Source organism: Somniosus microcephalus, chromosome 5 (genome assembly GCF_052327205.1).
Source record: "Somniosus microcephalus isolate GS21.2 chromosome 5, FLI_Smic_1.0, whole genome shotgun sequence".
Taxonomy (NCBI): Eukaryota; Metazoa; Chordata; class Chondrichthyes; order Squaliformes; family Somniosidae; genus Somniosus; species Somniosus microcephalus.
Genome location: NC_140991.1, coordinates 102,167,730 through 102,185,712, shown reverse-complemented (window position 1 = coordinate 102,185,712; position 17,983 = coordinate 102,167,730). Strand labels below are relative to the sequence as shown.

General features: G+C 48.2%; 1 protein-coding gene across 8 annotated transcripts in view; it reads right to left on the bottom strand.

The window, feature by feature from the left end:
• LOC147117240 (serine/threonine-protein kinase 17A-like) overlaps positions 1-17,983 on the bottom strand; it is a 120,765-nt gene that overhangs the window by 44,320 nt on the left and 58,462 nt on the right. Inside the window, exon 2 of one of the 8 annotated variants that reach the window (XM_085988051.1) lies at positions 8,305-17,232. The exons of the other annotated variants lie outside the window; for them this stretch is intronic. Coding sequence (XP_085844177.1) covers positions 13,376-14,464 — 1,089 coding nt within the window. The 5' untranslated portion in view covers positions 14,465-17,232 and the 3' untranslated portion in view covers positions 8,305-13,375. Of the gene's footprint in view, positions 1-8,304; positions 17,233-17,983 lie in introns of those variants that run through there. 8 annotated transcript variants of the gene reach the window in all.

The following is a 17,983-nucleotide window of genomic DNA, read 5'->3' as shown; positions in this document are numbered from 1 at the left end:
TCGTTGTTGCTGCTGTTGTCGTGGTTGTTGTCGTTACCGGCTTGGGCGACATCTTTTATGGACACGGTGTCCTCCCTTCCGTCGGCGTGCCGGACATACGTGTATTGGGGGTTGGCGTGGAGTAGGTGCACTGACTCCACGAGAGGGTCCGTCTTGTGGCCTCTCACATGCCTTCGCACGAATACCGGACCCGGGGTGGAGAGCCATGACGGCATGGATACGCCCGAGGTGGATTTCCGGGGAAAGACAAACATTCGCTCATGAGGCGCGGCATTAGTGGCAGTACACAATAGCGACCGTATCGAATGGAGCACATCTGGGAAGACTTCCTGCCAGCGGGAGATAGGGAGGCCCTTGGTCCTTAGAGCTAGAGTGACTGCTTTCCATACTGTCCCGTTCTCTCGCTCCACTTGACCGTTACCCCGGGGGTTGTAGCTGGTGGTACGGCTTGTGGCGATCCCCCTGGACAGCATGTACTGGCGTAGCTCTTCACTCATGAAGGACGCCCCCCTATCCGTATGGATGTAGCTCGGCATACCGAACAGGCAGAACAGGCTGTTGAGGCATTTAATGACCGTGGCGCTGGTCATGTCTGGGCAGGGGAGGGCGAATGGGAAACGGGAGTATTCGTCCACAATGTTCAGGAAGTAAACATTGCGGTCGACGGACGGGAGGGGGCCCTTGAAATCTAAGCTGAGCCGCTCAAAGGGCCGTGTAGCTTTGATTAAGTGGGCTCTATCTGGGCGGTAGAACCGAGGCTTGCACTCGGCGCAAGTGCGGCAGTTCCTGGTCAGGGACCGAACTTCCTCAATCGAGTAGGGTAAGTTGCGGGACTTTATGAAGTGGAACAGCCGCGTGACCCCTAGGTGGCAGAGGTCGTTGTGGAGGGTCTGTAGCCGATCCCCGGTGGCGCTGGCACACATCCCTCGTGAGAGGGCGTCGGGGGATTCGTTAAGGGCCCCTGGCCGGTAAATGATGTCATAATCGAAGGTGGAGAGCTCGATCCGCCACCTAAGAATCTTATCATTTTTAATCTTCCCCCTCTGTTTATTATTGAACATAAACGCTACCGACCGCTGGTCGGTAAGTAGGCTGAAGCGTTTGCCGGCTAGGTAGTGGCGCCAGTGGCGCACTGCCTCCACGATGGCTTGGGCCTCCTTTTCCACGGAGGAGTGTCTGATCTCGGGCCCTTGGAGGGTCCTCGAGAAGAAAGCTACGGGCCGCCCCGCCTGGTTGAGGGTGGCCGCCAAGGCAAAGTCAGATGCATCACTTTCCACTTGAAAGGGAGTGTTCTCGTCCACTGCCTGTAGCGTGGCCCGCTCAATATCCCGCTTAATGCTTTTGAAGGCGGCGTGGGCCTCAGCAGAGAGCGGAAAAGAGGATGCTTTCAAGAGGCTTTGTCGGAGTAGTTGGGGACCCATTGGGAATAATAAGAAAATAACCCCAGGCACCTTTTCAGGGCTTTGGGCAGGGGCAGCTCCCGTAGGGGGCGCAATCGGTCGGGGTCTGGTCTGATTTCCCCATTCTCCACCACGCTGCCTAGTATGCAGAGGCGCGTGGTGTTGTAAACGCACTTGTCCTCGTTGTAGGTGAGGTTGAGTTTTTGTGCGGTTTTCAGGAACCTCTCGAGGTTCGAGTCGTGATCCTGCTGGTTGTGACCGCAGATGGTGACGTTGTCGAGGTAGGGGAAGGTTGCCTGCAAGTGGTGGTCATCGACCATGTGGTCCATCTCCCTCTGGAAGACCGAGACCCCATTCGTCACCCCAAAGGGGACTCTGAGGAATTGGTAGAGGCGTCCGTTCGCCTCGAAGGCGGTGTACGGGCGGTCCTCTGGTCCGATAGGGAGCTGGTGGTACGCTGACTTGAGGTCGATGGTGGAGAACACCCGGTATTGGGCGATTTGGTTCACCATTTCTGATATGCGGGGTAGCGGGTAGGCATCTAGTTGGGTGTACCTGTTGATCGTTTGGCTATAGTCGATCACCATCCGTTTCTTCTCGCTACCCCTTACCACTACCACTTGGGCGCGCCACGGGCTGTTGCTGCGTTCAATAATGCGCTCTTTCAGGAGCCTGTCTACCTCGGTCACGATAAACCGCCTGTCCTCCCAGCTGTACCTCCTGCTTTTGGTCGCTATTGGCCGGCAGTTAGGGGTAAGGTTCGCGAATAGCGAAGGCGGCTTTACCTTCAGGGTAGCCAGACCGCACACTGTGAGGGGTGGCTGGGACCCACCGTAATTGAGCGTGATGCTTTGGTGGTAGCACTGGAAATCCAGGCCCAAGATCACGCTCGCACATAGATTCTTCATGATTAGTACTTTAAAATTATCGTATACAGTTCCGTTAACAGACAATTGTACCGTGCAGTAACCCATAATGGTCGCTGTCTGGGTTTTATCAGCCATAGAGATGGTACCCCGAGTAGGGACCACCTTTAGGGAGAGTTGTTGTACCAGTTCAGGGTGGATAAAACTCTCCGTGCTTCCACTGTCAATTAAACATTTAACCCTGCACCAGTTTACCTCGATGTCCACCATTGATTTGGATAGCAGGTGCGGCCTGGTCCGGTCCACTGTGACCGATGCCACTGTAGGGCCCTGATCGAGACAAGATGGTGTCCACGCTGTCTGCTCATGAGATGGCGGACCCCACGAGGTCGGGCAAGATGGCGTCCAAGATGGCCGCTCCCACGGCGCACACGCGGCGGGTTTTCCGGCGGGGTTCCCTCTGCACACCTTCCCGAAGTGCCCCTTCTTACCGCACTTAAAGCAGGTGGTGCCTTTCGCCGGGCACAGGTTTCTGGTGTGCTTCGGCTGCCCGCAGAAGTAGCAGTTGGGTCCCCGACGCGTCGCGGCTGTCGTAGGGCTTCTGGGGGGAGAGCGGGGCCCCGACGGTGTCGGGCGGGGAAGATGCCTTCCAAGATGGCGGCGCCCTTGGTGCACACGTGGCGGCGTGGACGGCGCGGGCTGAAGAGTAGGCGTCCGAGTTTCTCTGGGCCACATCCAGGGATCGTGCTGTGTCCGCAGCCTGTTTCAGGTCCAATCCCGTTTTTTCCAGCAGTCTCTGCTGGATGTAAGTGGAGCTGAGGCCTGTGATAAAGGCATCGCGAACAAGCTCGTCAGTGTACACTGCGGCTTTTACATCTTGGCACTTGCAGTCTTTGCCAAGCGTTTTCAGGGTGCCTAGGAACTCCTCCACCGATTCCCCAGGTCGCTGTGCGCGAGTAGCGAGCAGATGCCTAGCATACACCTCATTCGTAGGCTGCTGGTAATGCGCCTTTATAGATGTCGCAGGCGGCCGGGTACGTGTCGGCGTCTTGGATGAGGGGGTAAACCCGGTGGCTTACCCAATTCCGCAGAATTCCGAGTTTCATACTCGCAGCGTCCGTAGCGTCTTTGACGGCTGCGGAATTGTCCAGGAAGAATTCCATACACATAAACCAGTGTCCGAAGCGTGCCGATGCGTCCGAAGCATGCTGGTCCAAATCCAAACGTTCGGGTTTCAAGAGTTGATTCATTGTGTTGAAAATTAAGTCAATAAAATTGGTGTGCCTCAATAAATCCGATACTCGATGTTAGCGAAACAAAACAAGGCTTTTATTGACTTGGAAGGTAACACACAGAAGAGGTATCTTCCATCCAGAGGTCTGCCGTACTGGATGTGATGCAGGCTGGGCCAGCTTACATAGGGGCCAGGTATGGGCGGAGCCCTACACACAGTACAATACAATGGTGAGGAAACGGAACTGAGGTAAGGGAAATGAAACTGAAACCAACCACAGTCACAGGCAGAGAATACCAATGAGTGATGAATGGAATATTTCATCACAAAGGGAACTGTTGTGTCCATCAGTAGTAAGACACAGACTGCAGGAGAATGATACAACAGGTGTTTACTCAATGTGGCTCACTCTGGAACTGAACTGTACAGTTTTTACTCAGTGCTATATACAGGTGTGGTTACTGCCGGTACTGCAGTATACATGAGCTGTAAAAAGTAGATCCCCCCTTAAAAAAGGTATATACATTACAATTCCTCCCCTTTTAGATTAACAGTACCATAACACTCATTTAACAATTAAATATCAAACTAATTACAATTAACACTTTTAACATACAACGTTAGCTGAAAATAGTCCATTTATATATTCAGTCTTTGGGGAGGCTTCCTGATCCTTTCTGGATAGCGCCTTTCCAGAGTGTCTCGCTCTTGGTGCGGAGGCGATTCTGGCACCCTGTCGTCGGTTGGGTCATCAGCTTCCGATGCTATGGTTTCTGGGGTAGATGCGACCAGTACGTCGGGTTCCTCACCAGGTACGTATGGGCGAGACATGGGGTTGACTTGTTCCTGTGACTCTAGGATCTGGTCAGCATGGCGTCTCACGATGTTCTCCCCAATGTCCACTGTGTACATTAGTGGGCCCTGCCGTGTGCATATCGTTCCTGGCTGCCATTTTTCTGTTCGGTAGTCGTGGGCCAAGACTGGTTCCCCTACATTGAAGCTCCTTGTTGGCTTCTCATGGATGTGCTGGAATTGCTTACTCTCAACATCTCTTCGTACGTTTGGTCTGAGCAAATCCAGGAGAGATCTTAACCTTCGGTTAAAGAACATCATGGCTGGGGCCTGGTTGGTGACTGCATGTGTCGCATTCCATTAGGCGAACAGGAAATTGTCCACCTTATGCTGCAGCGGAATGTTGTCATTGTACATAGCCTTTATTGCCTTCTTAAAGGTTTGTACGAACCTCTCAGCCAATCCATTTGTGGCTGGATGATACGGGGCGGATGTGTAATGCCTTACCCCATTCTTCTTCATAAACCTCCGGAACTCTTCGGACACAAACTGTGGTCCGTTATCGGAGCAAATCTGTTCTGGCAAGCCGTTCCTGGCAAAAATGGTCCGTAGGACTGCAATAGTTTTCTCCGTGGTGGTGGAGGGCATTTTGATGACATCAGGCCATTTCGAGTGCGCATCCACGGCTATTAAAAACATCGAGTCCATGAATGGACCAGCAAAATCAATATGCACCCGTTGCCATGGAGATGAGGGCCACTCCCATGGGTGTAGAGGGGCATGTGGTGGTGCATTTTGGACTTTCTGGCATCCTGAGCAGCTCTTGGTCAGGTCCTCGATTTGTTTATCAATTCCCGGCCATCACACAATCCCTGGCAAGGCTTTTCATTTTTACCCCTCCCAGATGACCCTCATGAAGCTCATTGAGCACTCTATCCCTCAACTTGGGTGGAATTACCACTCGGGATCCACACATCAAGGTCCCCCGGCACACTGACAGCTGTTCTCTTCTTGTCGAGAATGCTGGCAACAGTGAGTTGCCATGTGCTGGCCATCCCTTCACCGTCAAATCATATACCCGAGACAGTGTCGGGTCATTTCGGGTCTCCTTTTCTATACGAGCGTTAGTTACCGGTAGGTATTCAACTATAGTCAAATGAAATATTTCGACAGGATCCACTGCTGGTGCTTCCTCCGCAGTAGGCAGTGGCAGGCGTGATAGCCCATCAGCATTTCCATGCTGTTTCGTGCCCTTATATTCAATCTCATAGTGGTGCGCCCCTAGAAAGAGTGACCATCTTTGTAGTCGTTGCGCAGTCATCACCGGAACGCCCTTCTTCGGATTAAAAATGGAGACAAGAGGCTGGTGGTCAGTCAGCAGGGTGAATTTCTGCCCGTGCAGATAGTGATTGAACTTTTTCACTCCCCACACTAGGCTGAGTGCCTCCCTGTCAATCTGGGCGTAGTTACGCTCGGCTGAGGTTAGTGATCGTGACGCAAAGGCTATTGGCCTCTCTGAGCCGTCCAAGAATTTGTGCGATAGCACCGCTCCAATGCCGTAGGGTGACGCATCACACGCCAACCGAATTGGTAGTGCTGGGTTGAAATGGGCCAATACCTCTTTCGATGTGATTAGTGTTTTGCTCTTCTGGAAAGCTCGTTTACATTCGTCACTCCACTTCCATGGCACTCCAGTTTGCAGTAGGGTGTTCAGTGGGTGTAGTATTGTAGACAAATTTGGCAAGAACTTATGGTAGTAGCTTACCAGCCTGAGGAACGACCTCAGTTGTGACACGTTTTCCGGTGCTGGAGCCTTGACTACTGCCTCAATCTTTTCTGGGGACTTATGTAACCCCTCTATCGATAACGTGGCCACAATACGAGATCTGTTTTTATAAAAACTCGCATTTGGGGCGGTTAGCTTGGAGCCCATATTCCTTCAATCTAGGGAGCACCTGCTCCAGGTTAGCGAGGTGATCACTGTCATTTTCGCCCGTGACCAGGATGTCGTCCAAATAACACTGGGTCCCTGGGATCCCTTGCAGGACTTGTTCCATTGCCCTCTGCTAAATAGCTGGAGCTGATGCTACCCCGAATACCAGCCGGTTGTATTGGTAGAGACCTTTATGGGTGTTGATTGTGAGGTATTTTTTTGATGCTTCTTCTACCTCCATTTGCAGATACGCCTGGGCCAGATCAATCTTAGTGAAGTGTTTCCCTCCAGATAGCGAGGCGAAAATATCTTCAATCCGCGGAAGTGGATATTGTACGGTGTGAAGGACTGGGTTCACTGTTACCTTAATGTCCCCACAGATGCGAACCTTCCTTGGTTCCCCAGGCGTGCTGCTCAACAACTTTTTCATTACAGGGACGATAGGTGTAGCCCACTCGCTCCAGTCTACCTTGGACAGTACTCCTGAACGTTCCAAACTCTCCAGCTGTGCTTCGATGGCTGGGCGGATCGCATAAGGTACCGGTCTGGCCTTAAAAAATTTTGGGCTTTTGTTTTCTTCAATTTTAATTGTTGCTGTCATGCCTTTTAGTGTTCCGAGTCCTTGCTGGAACACTTCTTGCGCGTCGGTTAGGATCTTTGACAGTCGCCCAGGTGTGATGTCGTCATCCTTTTTGGCAGCCACAGTCAGTGCTTGTATGGAATGCCAATCCAGCTGTATTTTCCGGATCCATTCACGTCCCAGTAATGGTGGTCCTCCATCTTGCAATACATACAGGTCTAGTTTTGGTGTTTCCTTACCATTATATATAACAGTCACCCTTATTTTTCCTTTGGGGTAGACTTTTTGCCCAGTGTACGTCTTCAAAATAATGTGTGTGTCTCTCAAGGGTATGTGTGAGAATAGCCACTCGTAGTCCCGTCGGTTTATGACTGTTAGGGCTGATCCTGTGTCCAATTCCATTTTTACCTGGACTCTGCTATCTTGAGAGTGACCCAAATGGTTCGATGATCCTCCGTTTTGATCACATTATGTAGTTTCAGACAACTCGGCTCCCTGTTTTCGGAGTCAGTATCACTCTTTTGTTCATCTGAACTATTCTCCGTCACCTTATGTACCTTCTTGTACTTTTCTTTGAGATTTCGTATTGCTGGTTTTCTTTCCCGACCTGCAGACTCGTGCTATGTGTCCTAGTTTTCCACACGGTCTGCACACTTTGTCTTTGAACCAGCAATCATTGTGGTCGTGTGTTGTTCTGCCGCAGCGATAGCACTTCTCTGTTCTGTATGACATTTCGTTTGTGCCATATTCTTGCGGTCTCTGTTGTATCTCTGCAGCGCCCTGTGCTGCTGCTTCATATGATACCGCAATGCTGAAAGCCTTGTCCAGCCTAAGGTCCTTTTCAGATAAAAGCCGTTTCTGGGTTCCTTCACTTTGAAGCCCACACACAAACTTGTCCCTTAAGGTATCTGCCAGTCCCGTTCCAAACTGGCAGTGTTTCGATAGTTTGCGCAGTTCTGTTAAATATTCAGCATTGCTTTCATCCTTATGCTGGTTCCGTTTGTGAAACTTGAATCTTTCTGCTATCAGCAGCGGTGTGGGGTTTAAATGTTCCTGTAGTATCGTCACTATGTCTCCAAAACTCTTTTCCACTGGCACCCATTAAATTTAACAATACCGGCGCTTTCTTGTCATCTGACACCTCATTTGCCTTGCAGTATACCTCTATTCGTTCGACATATGTAGTCCAATCTTTGACTTCATTGTCAAATGCGGTGATACTGCCACTCTTCGGCATTTTGAGTGTGGTTTAAAATGGCGTCTCCCGTGCTTTTCTTCCTCCCCCGCTGCTGCCAATGCCGCTCTCGGCGGTCCTCGTGGCAATGGTGGCGCCCTGTAGCTTTAGCGCACTTGTCCTGCGCTGCTGCCAACGCCGCTCTCGGCGTTCCTCGTGGCAATGGCGGTGCCTCGCGGGTTTCTGCGCATCTCTCTCCCTCTCCTCGACGCTGCTCGGCCCCTGAACACCGGCTGCGCCCTGCCCTCTCTCTCTCTCTCTCCTGTCGATGCTGCTCGGCCCTTTGCTGTGCTGCTCGGTCGGGCTCTAGCCCGCCGCTGTCCGGGAAGGGTCTGTGCACTACCTGTTGCCAGCCCGTTTCGCTGGACCACCTCGACTGGAAAGCCAAGCCTGGCTCTCAACAGCCTCCCGCGCAATTCTCGAGTCTCTGCTGGATGACTGGGCAGTTGCCCGTGGTCGACGCCCGTGTCTCTGGCCTTGACCTCCAATCTACTGGTCTCCAGGAACGAATCCCTGGGAGGTGATGCAGAGTTGCAGGTAGGATCGAATTTGCCTCGTCGCCAATGTTGTGTCCGTCAGTAGTAAGACACAGACCGCAGGAGAACGGTACAACAGGTGTTTACTCAACGTGACTCACTCTGGAACTGAACTGTACAGATTACTACTCAGTGCTATATACAGGTGTGGTCACTGCCGGTACTACAGTATACATGAGCTGTAAAAAGTAGTTCCCCCCTTAAAAAGGTATATACATTACAGGAACGTTATTGATTAAGCAGCCGAATGTGGTTGGACCGAGGACACTTAGGAACATAGGAACAAGAATAGACCATTCAGCCCCTCAAGCCTGTTCCACCATTCAATTAGATCATGGCTGAGCTGAATCTCAACTCCATCTACTCGCCTTGGTTCTGTAACATTTAATACCCTTGCCTAATTTCCCTGACGAACTCTTGCAGTGATTAGCTCTGGCTACAATAACTAGTCTCCAACAACCACCTTCCTTTGCGTCAGGTATGACTCCAGCATTGAGTTGAGTGAATTCTGTTCGGGCTCCTTTGTGCCATACTCAGTCAAACGCTGCCTTGATGTCAAGGGCAGGTCCTGCCATACCAGCTGATGGAATAGCAGGAAGCACCTAACCAACAATTGAGTTCCAAGAATGATGGCTTGTGTTCTTCCTGGCAAAATTCCAATGACTTAAAAAGCAGAATGACTAGGAGTTGCACTTAGTGACCATCGGTAGTCAAGAGGGGTTAACTAAAGCCAATGCAAAATCATAAACCTGTATTAAGAATGGCCAGAGAATTGCAAATACAGAAAAGAAAACATTACGGGCAGGTTACTAATTAAGGGTTTTGTGCAGCACAAGTCGTGGTCTCGACTCTCACGTTATCTTTTCACAAGGAATCCACACACAGAGTTTGAAGTCAGAGGTACGCAAAGTGCATTCAAATTCTGCAACAAAAAGACAAAAGAAAATCCCAAAGGGCACCATTCCCACACATCTGTTTCATTTGAACTTCTGGCATAATTGCTCTCAAACACATTGGATTCTAACCTTTCTGATCAACTATATTCCTGTTAACTACGCAACTGAAGTAAATTATGTGAATAGGCTGTTGACGTCATGCATGATTACTCAGTCACTGATGAAGAATGGGATTGAATAGTAAGTGAAAGCAAACAGTTTTAAAAAGGTGGCGGGTGACAGCCTGAACAGAAACTAAACTAAAGCAGAAGAGTAATGGATCACAGCAGTAGAAAATAAAGCATTCTGATCGGCTGAGTGGCATGTTTAAATTTGATTCAAGTCTGTCAGTCCAATTGAGGACAGCCTCTTGGACACTACAACAAGGAATTGCAACAACCAATGGCCCATGTTACATTGACGGCATAACGGAGAGTTGAGAGTTAAAAAATTGATTTTATCCAAAAATTTGTATTTATATTCCAGGAAGTCCCCATTACTTATCTACAAAATATTGTGACTGAACACGATTATTAAGCAGGTGTTCTGGGAAAAGCATATCAAATGAGTTTTACAACTAGTAACATAATCGTCTTAATATACTGGATAAATAATTAATTCCCAATTTTTACTAATTCAGAATCCATTTTGCCATCATCAGTGGATTTGTGTTTGCCTTGATCAAATTTACAAAATGCTCTTCAAATGTGAAACATAATCCAATAGCGAAAGAGAATACACAAACCTATTGAGATTTTCTTCTATGGGTTTTATTGTCTACGCTTTAAAAAGTGGTCCTTTAATCACAAATTGGGTAATCCAGAGTCATTGATCATACAACGCAGATTCCAAAACAAAAAGGTTTGCTCATTTTGGCATGAATTAAGAACTGAACTCTAATTCTATAAAAGTAGCCCTCACAAACCCACTGTGGAAAAATAAAATCTAACTTCCCCTTATGAAAACAATTTGCACTCAAGTGAAAGTTTTACTATGAATAGCATCCTGCCCTAACTAAACAGTGAGCCCCTGGTAACTGAAGGGTCCTCTTTAGTCAAAGCAGCTTTAGGCCATGAACAAGGACCGTCACGTGCAGCTGAAAGCACAGTGACATAAATGAATTCACAGCAGGAAACCAGTGAGCAATGAGGCCAAGTTTATGTGCCAGATGTAATGCTACTTTTGATCTCCAAACAGCCATTAAACTACATGACTGTGCTGTCTAATTCCTCTATAAAATCTATTACTAGTCGAGTAGACTCAATGGCTTAAACGGGAAGAGATATTTTCCATGCTTTCCGTTATAATTCTGTGCAGGGTCCTGCAAATACAAAAGCTGCATTATTCATTGTAAATATCCAAAAAGATATTAACTAAACTCTACACAATACATTTATTACACTTCAGACCGACTACAAAGTTTGTTAATGAAAAGACATGTTTTGTGCCTTTTGTTTTTCTGCAGGAAAACTTCTGACAGGGCTTCCTCAATCCTAAAATAATGTGAACAGAGGCTTATGCAAACAATCTGGTTAGCTGCAGCCTCCATTTAAATGAAGAGTGGAATTAACCCATTTCTCACCCACCCTCCCCTCAAAGAAAAATCAGCCGTACCACTGCTGCTACAACATATGAGACACCAAGAAATCAAGCCCTGTCCACAGTGCTCAAACAATGAACGCTTTGAGCATTTATCAATTTAATCCCCATGGAGATGGGGTAATAAACTGTGAAAGGAGTTCTTACAATACACATCAGCAAGCACAAACAACACAGCAGAAAACCTCATGCAACCACATTATGATTAAAACATATTTTCAAATAAATGCGTCATGTTTATGCAGAAAACACTCAGGAGAAAACTCATGACTTGTTTGCACAATTAAATGTTGTTCAGTACATCAGGTCGTGTTTGCATGAGTATTGTTGCCAATTCCCTTCACACTCAGGCTTTTCCAAAGTTTTACTTTTTTTTGTTAGCTGCACACGGCATGCTTTATTCAAATTATCTCAATTCAAATTTTACTAAGTTCCAACTTTGCTGTGTTACTTATATTGCTGAATTCAAATGATTGGATAACTGAATTTGTTTAGTGCCAAAAAAAGGGCTTCAAATTATGAGTAGACTATGCTCATACTTTTTGCTTACACATTTTACCATACCAATGGGACAAATATTTTCCAGTTACAACTAAGCTCCCGACACATGTAAAGCAACTGCTTAACCTGTCCAGAATTTTTTTAGTGCTGGCATTCAGTTTAAATAATCAATAAAAGAAAAAAAAACTTTTGATGCACTGACTAAACATTACTTGTGGACAGGACAGAATATAATGCCGTATAACATTACAATTCTTACTCGGACAAACTGTACCTGCTCCCACAAAGTTGTATTCTGGGACCATTTCACCTGGGAGGTACTCAGTAGCCAAGGAATGCCAAAAAAGGGTACTTAGGTGCAAAAAAAAAGTCTTAATTTTAACCTCACCAATCCTGGTAGGAAAGTGACAGGATCAGATCGGCTGCCCAATTTACACCAAGTCAATGGAAAGTAAATCAGGGCAGGGTGTAAAACGGGCGACTGATCCGATTACTTCAGTTTCTCGCCAGGCGGGTTAGGTTAAAATTACTCCTGAATTCTATGTTGCCTTGGAGGGGGAAATCCTTCGGAATGACCAACACATTTTTAGGGAAATACTGTAGGAACGTGGGTTCCTAACTAAAAGACTGAGTTCTACTCAGGCGATCAAACAAAACGAACTTTAATGAAACAAACAGGTTTTAACAAGAAACTGCAGGATAACATCGAATGTAGGTCTGCTCTCTTCGGAGGCTCCACGAGGACTGCCCCGGCAGTCCCGTGGCTGACGTCATGACATCATCACGTTTTCCCGCCAGTGGGGAATCACGTGATAAACGGCGTGACGTTATCATGTTTTAGCCGCGCTGTTAAAGTAACCACGCTCTGTACAGTTAAACAGCATAAATAAAGATACAGACTCAGGCTGCAGCTAACATGTTGTTAAAGGAATTATATACAAACGATCTGAGTCCTTTGGTGGCTCCGCCACATGCGCCCCCCCCAGAATTGTCTTTAACAGCAAAAATAAGGCGTCGAGGAGGCCTGACAAATTTGTCCGAGCGACTTCGGTAACCCTGCAGAGGAAGCTGATGGACGGTGGTCGAGCTGGCGGGCGGCTGTGGTTGAGCTGGCGGGCGGCTGCGGTTGATCTGGCACGGCAGCTGCGGGCGGTCAGCCATGTTTCGGCGGTTGAGCGATGACGACTGGGCGGTCCAGGTCCAAGTGAGCCGGCTTCAACTGGTCCACCGAAATGTGATCCGGCTTTCCTCCGATGTCGACCGAAAAGGATTTGTCTCCCGATTCGATGACGCGGAAAGGACCAGTGTAAGGGGGCTTGAGCGGATCCCGGTGAGCGTCGTGGCGGATAAATATGTACTCGGCGTTCTTCAGCTCAGCCGGCACGTGGGAGCTCTGTAGGCCATGATTTGATGTAGGCACCGGAGCGAAGCATCTGGCCACTTCCTGGTGGCTGACGAGTTGCTGGGAGGCGGACCATGGCTCTGGGAGAAGGGAGGAAATCCCCTGGTACTTGGAGCGGCTGGCCATAAAGCGCTGGAAAGCCTGTGCTGCGTTCTTCAAGCCAAACGGCATCCGCAGGAACTCAAAAAGGCCAAAAGGGGTGATGACTGCGGTTTTCAGGGCGTCTTGCGGGTGCACGGGAACCTGGTGATACCCCCGGACGAGGTCGACTTTTGAAAAGATGGAATGTCCCGCCAAATGGGCTGAGAAATCCTGAATATGCAGGATCGGGTACCGATCAGAAGTACTGGCGTCGTTCAGGCATCAGTGGTCACCGCATGGCCACCAGCCACCGCCCGGTTTCGGAACAATGTGGAGAGGCGAAGACCAGGGACTATTCGACCGGTGAATAATCTCCAGCCGCTCCATCGTGTCAAACTCCACTTTCGCAGACGCAAGCTTGCCGGGTTCAAGCCTTCTAGCCCGTGCATAAACCGGGGAGCCAGTAGTGGTGATATGATGTTCAACACCATGCTTCGTGGCCAAGGAGAAAGTGGGCCTGGTCAGCTCCGGGAACTCTCCGAGGAGCCGAGTGAAGTCATCCGGAGATGGGAACGCGCAGGCGATAGAGCGCGACACGGTGGTACCGTGGTGGCACGGAATCGAGTGGAAGGTGGCCGCGTTGATCAACCGGCGGTGCCGGACATCGACGAGGAGGCCGTTGGCACACAGAAAATCCGCCCCTAGGATGGCCTGCGAGACTGTGGCCGTGACGAATCCCCAATGGAAGCGCTGACCGCCGAAACACGCTTGGACCCACCGCTTTCTGAAAGTTTGAATGGCTGCGCCATTAGCCGCCACGAAGGAAAAACCGTGGTCCCCAGCTTGCATATCGAGATTCGACGCAGGTAGGATGCTACACTGCGCCCGTGTCACAAAGGAAACGTTGGCCCGATAGGGAGTCGGTGATGTAAAGAAGTTTCCCCGAAGATCCGATGGCCGTCGCAGCCGCGGAGCGCCCGTTAGACCCGGTCTTCCTTCGCCAGGAACGCTGCAGGAGCTTTGTTTTTTTTGGGGCGAAAAGCTGCAGGGAGAGCGGCAGCATCGTGCTTTCGCGCCAAAACAGGCGCGGTAGGAGCACCAGCCCGCTGCAAGAGGAGCTGGAGCCGCGTCTGTGGGGGATGGGCGTCTCATGGCAGCGCAGCACTGCTGGGTTACTGTGAAAATCTTAACTGCTTCGGCAGCAAGCTCTGCGCAGTCTGTGACCTCGGACCTGGCTGGGGCAGCCTGTACCTGCTCCGGCAGTTGGCAGAGGAATAGCTCCCGGAAGAGGAAGCATTCCGGTTCAGCACCTAAGAGCGTGAGCATTTGGCTCATGAGCTCGGGCGGTCTGGAGTCCCCGAGGCCGGGCATAGCGAGAAGCCGGCGAGCGCGTTCTGACTTCGAGAGCCCGAAGACTTGTAGCAACCGCGCCTTTAACGTATCATACTTGCGGTCAGTAGGAGGACTACCGAGGAGGCTGACGATCCGCGAGGCAGTGGCGCTATCGAGGGCGGAGACCACATAGTAATAACGGGTCTGATCCGCGACGATGTTCCTGATGGCAAACTGGGCTTCAGCCTGGATAAACTACGCGGCTGGTTGTTGCTCCCAGAACTGTGGCAGTTTCAGAGTCACGGCGTTCGTTTCCATGCTGAAGATCTTCTGCGAAAACCGTTCGCGAAAGTCGGGGTCACCAATGTAGGAACGTGGGTTCCTAACTAAAAGACTGAGTTCTACTCAGGCGATCAAACAAAACGAACTTTAATGAAACAAACAGGTTTTAACAAGAAACTGCAGGATAACATTGAATGTAGGTCTGCTCTCTTCAGAGGCTCCACAAGGACTGCCCCGGCAGTCCCGTGGCTGACATCATGATGTCATCACGTTTTCCCACCAGTGGGGAATCACGTGATGAACAGCGTGACGTCATCACGTTTTAGCCGCGCTGTTAAAGTAACCACGCTCTGTACAGTTAAACAGCATAAATAAAGATACAGACTAAGGCTGTAGCTAACATGTTGTTAAAGGAATTATATACAAACGATCTGAGTCCTTTGGTGGCTCCGCCACAATACCATCAAAACAGAAACCCTCTTGACAAATCACACATCGCCAACGGATTGGCAATAATCTATGCCCACTGCCCGTTAGTTTTCAGCTATGAAGTTGCTGTGGTGGAAGTCTTAATGATTGAATCACAGAATATTACAGCACATAAAATAGGCCATTCGGCCCACCAAGTCTGTGCCAGAGTATTTCTCCACATGAGCCTCCTTGTTTCATTCCACTCTCCCCACACTAATAGTCCTCTTCTCCAGCAATTATTTAATTCGATTTCTAATGCATTTATGAATATTGCTCCAGTTTGTGGCAGTGAATTCCACATTTTATCCACCCTCTAAGTAAAGAATGTTCTGTAACTTCCCCATCAATTCTTTGTGATTCACTTAAATTTGTACCCTCATCACTATGTCACCAGCCAGTGGAAATAAAACATCACCAATTGCCCATTCATAATCTTTAATAATCTTGAAGCCCTCCATCAAGTTGCCCTTTAACCTTTTCAGCTCTAGTGAAAGGAAAAAAACATATTTCTCAAGTCTCTCTTCATTTCTGGTAATATCTTGGGTTAATCTACACTGCACATTTTCAATTTATTTTATGTCATTCCTAAAATGTATAGCTATTGCCGATGTGCACTTATAATGTTACCTGCACAAAGTGAAGCTATGTGAAGCCTGATGAGAAGGTGCCCTTAGTCATTAGGGGGAAACTGCATTTCTACCTGTCCATCCTTGTTCTTTTATGGCCTGGTACATTGACAACTGCTGTCAAAATTTGCTGGCTCAGTTTGCATTTGGTGGGTACCAATAGGCAAACCTATCAACCTTGCTTGAACATCCTAAATACATTAAATTATAAATAGTTAGCGGCATGGCCTGGCTTGAGCACCTAATCTGAAACCCAATTTGCAGATAAAACTTTATTGTTTTCACAGCATTTAAAAGGTGAAACAGGCAATGCTCAACACCCAAGTGGTAAAGACAAAAATCTACAAGGCTGTTAAGATGAAAGAAACTGAAGGCGTATCTGCATGGAAGATTTTAGCACTTTTTATTTCAACTAAGTGAAATATTAGAGATGCCACAATTATTAACTTTCACCCCACCTATTGTGGAATAGTTTCATAGCTGGAATGTTGTGATTTCTGCTAAAGGGGTATCACATACTCGGATAGAAAGACGAAAAACCAGATTCAAGGAACTTAGAAACTTAATTATATCCAAACAAATTTTACTAATGATCATCTTCTACACTTACATCAGAACCAATTTCAAGACGACTGTGGGGGGAATTTAAACCCCAAAAAACTGGTTGCCTTACAGACATAAGCGAAAAAAATCTTTATTTCCCTCCATTCTGTAATTTAGAATGCTCCACTAGAATGTGACCTCGGTCAAAAGTAATGTTAAGATGTATGAGAGGTATCGATAGGGATAATGACAGAGAAAAGATGGAATGCACATAACAAGCTGTGTAGATAACCTGGCTTCTAATTTTGGTGAATTGTTTCCTTTGATTATCAAACACAGTGGTTTCCAAGTATTTCTTCAGAACACACTGCCAGAAACCCCTGCCTTAAGTTCCAAAATACAGTACAAGCCACCAAAAGATAAACAGTGTTATTGCAGAAAAATTACTTTTAATTGTATGCAGCAACAGAAATATTTACCAGTAAGTCAACATATGCATAAAAATACAGAAATGAGATGACCTTCTCCTCCCCCCCCCCCTCCCCTCGAAGTGGAAACTTCAGAAAACATCAAACATTCCTGCCAATTAGTGCACACAGATTTGTTCCCCCTCTATCTTTCCTTTCCACTCCAACACACCCAATTTTTCATTTCCCCCCACTTTAGGTCATTCAAGGGCAGGGGAAAGAGAGTAGAGGAAGTCTATAGCACAGACTTACCTCCACAAGCACTAGTTGACAGGTTCGGTTTTTTCTAAAGGGCGTAGTTTCAATGCAGTAGCCCACAATTACACTGTGCTGTTACCATATCATACCAGTACGAGAAACAGCCAGGGAAATGAATTCGCATAATTGCTAGGAGAGGGTTTCTCTGCCAGGTTTTTTGCTGGAATGGAGTCAATATGTCATTCAGTATAGAATCATAGAATGGTTACAGCACAGAAGGAGGCCATTCATAGAAACATAGAAGATAGGAGCAGGAGTAGGCCATTCGGCCCCTCGAGCCTGCTCCGCCATTCAATGAGATCATGGCTGATCATCCAAATTCAGTACCCTGTTCCTGCCTTCTCTCCATATCCCTTTAGCCTTAAGAAATATATCCAACTCCTTCTTGAATATATTTAATGAATTGGCCTCGACTGCCTTCTTTGGTAGAGAATTCCACAGGTTCACCACTCTCTGGGTGAAGAAATTCCTCCTCATCTCTGTCCTAAATGGCTTACCCCTTATCCTTAGACTGTGACCCCTGGTTCTGGACTCCCCGACCATCGGGAACATCCTTCCAGCATCTAGTCTGTCTAGTCCTGTTAGAATTTTATAAGTTTCAATGAGATCCCCTCTCATTCTTCTAAACTCCAGCGAGTACAAGCCCAATCGACCCAATCTCTCCTCATACGTCATTCATGCTATCCCAGGTATCAGCCTGGTGAATCTTCGCTGCACTCCTTCCATGGCAAGAACATCCTTCCTCAGATAAGGCAACCAAAACTGCACACAATACTCAAGGTGTGGTCTCACCAAGGCCCTGTACAACTGCAGCAAGACATCCTTGTTCCTGTACTCAAACCCTCTCGCTACGAAGGCCAACATACCATTTGCCTTCTTAACCGCCTGCTGCACCTGCATGCTTACCTTCA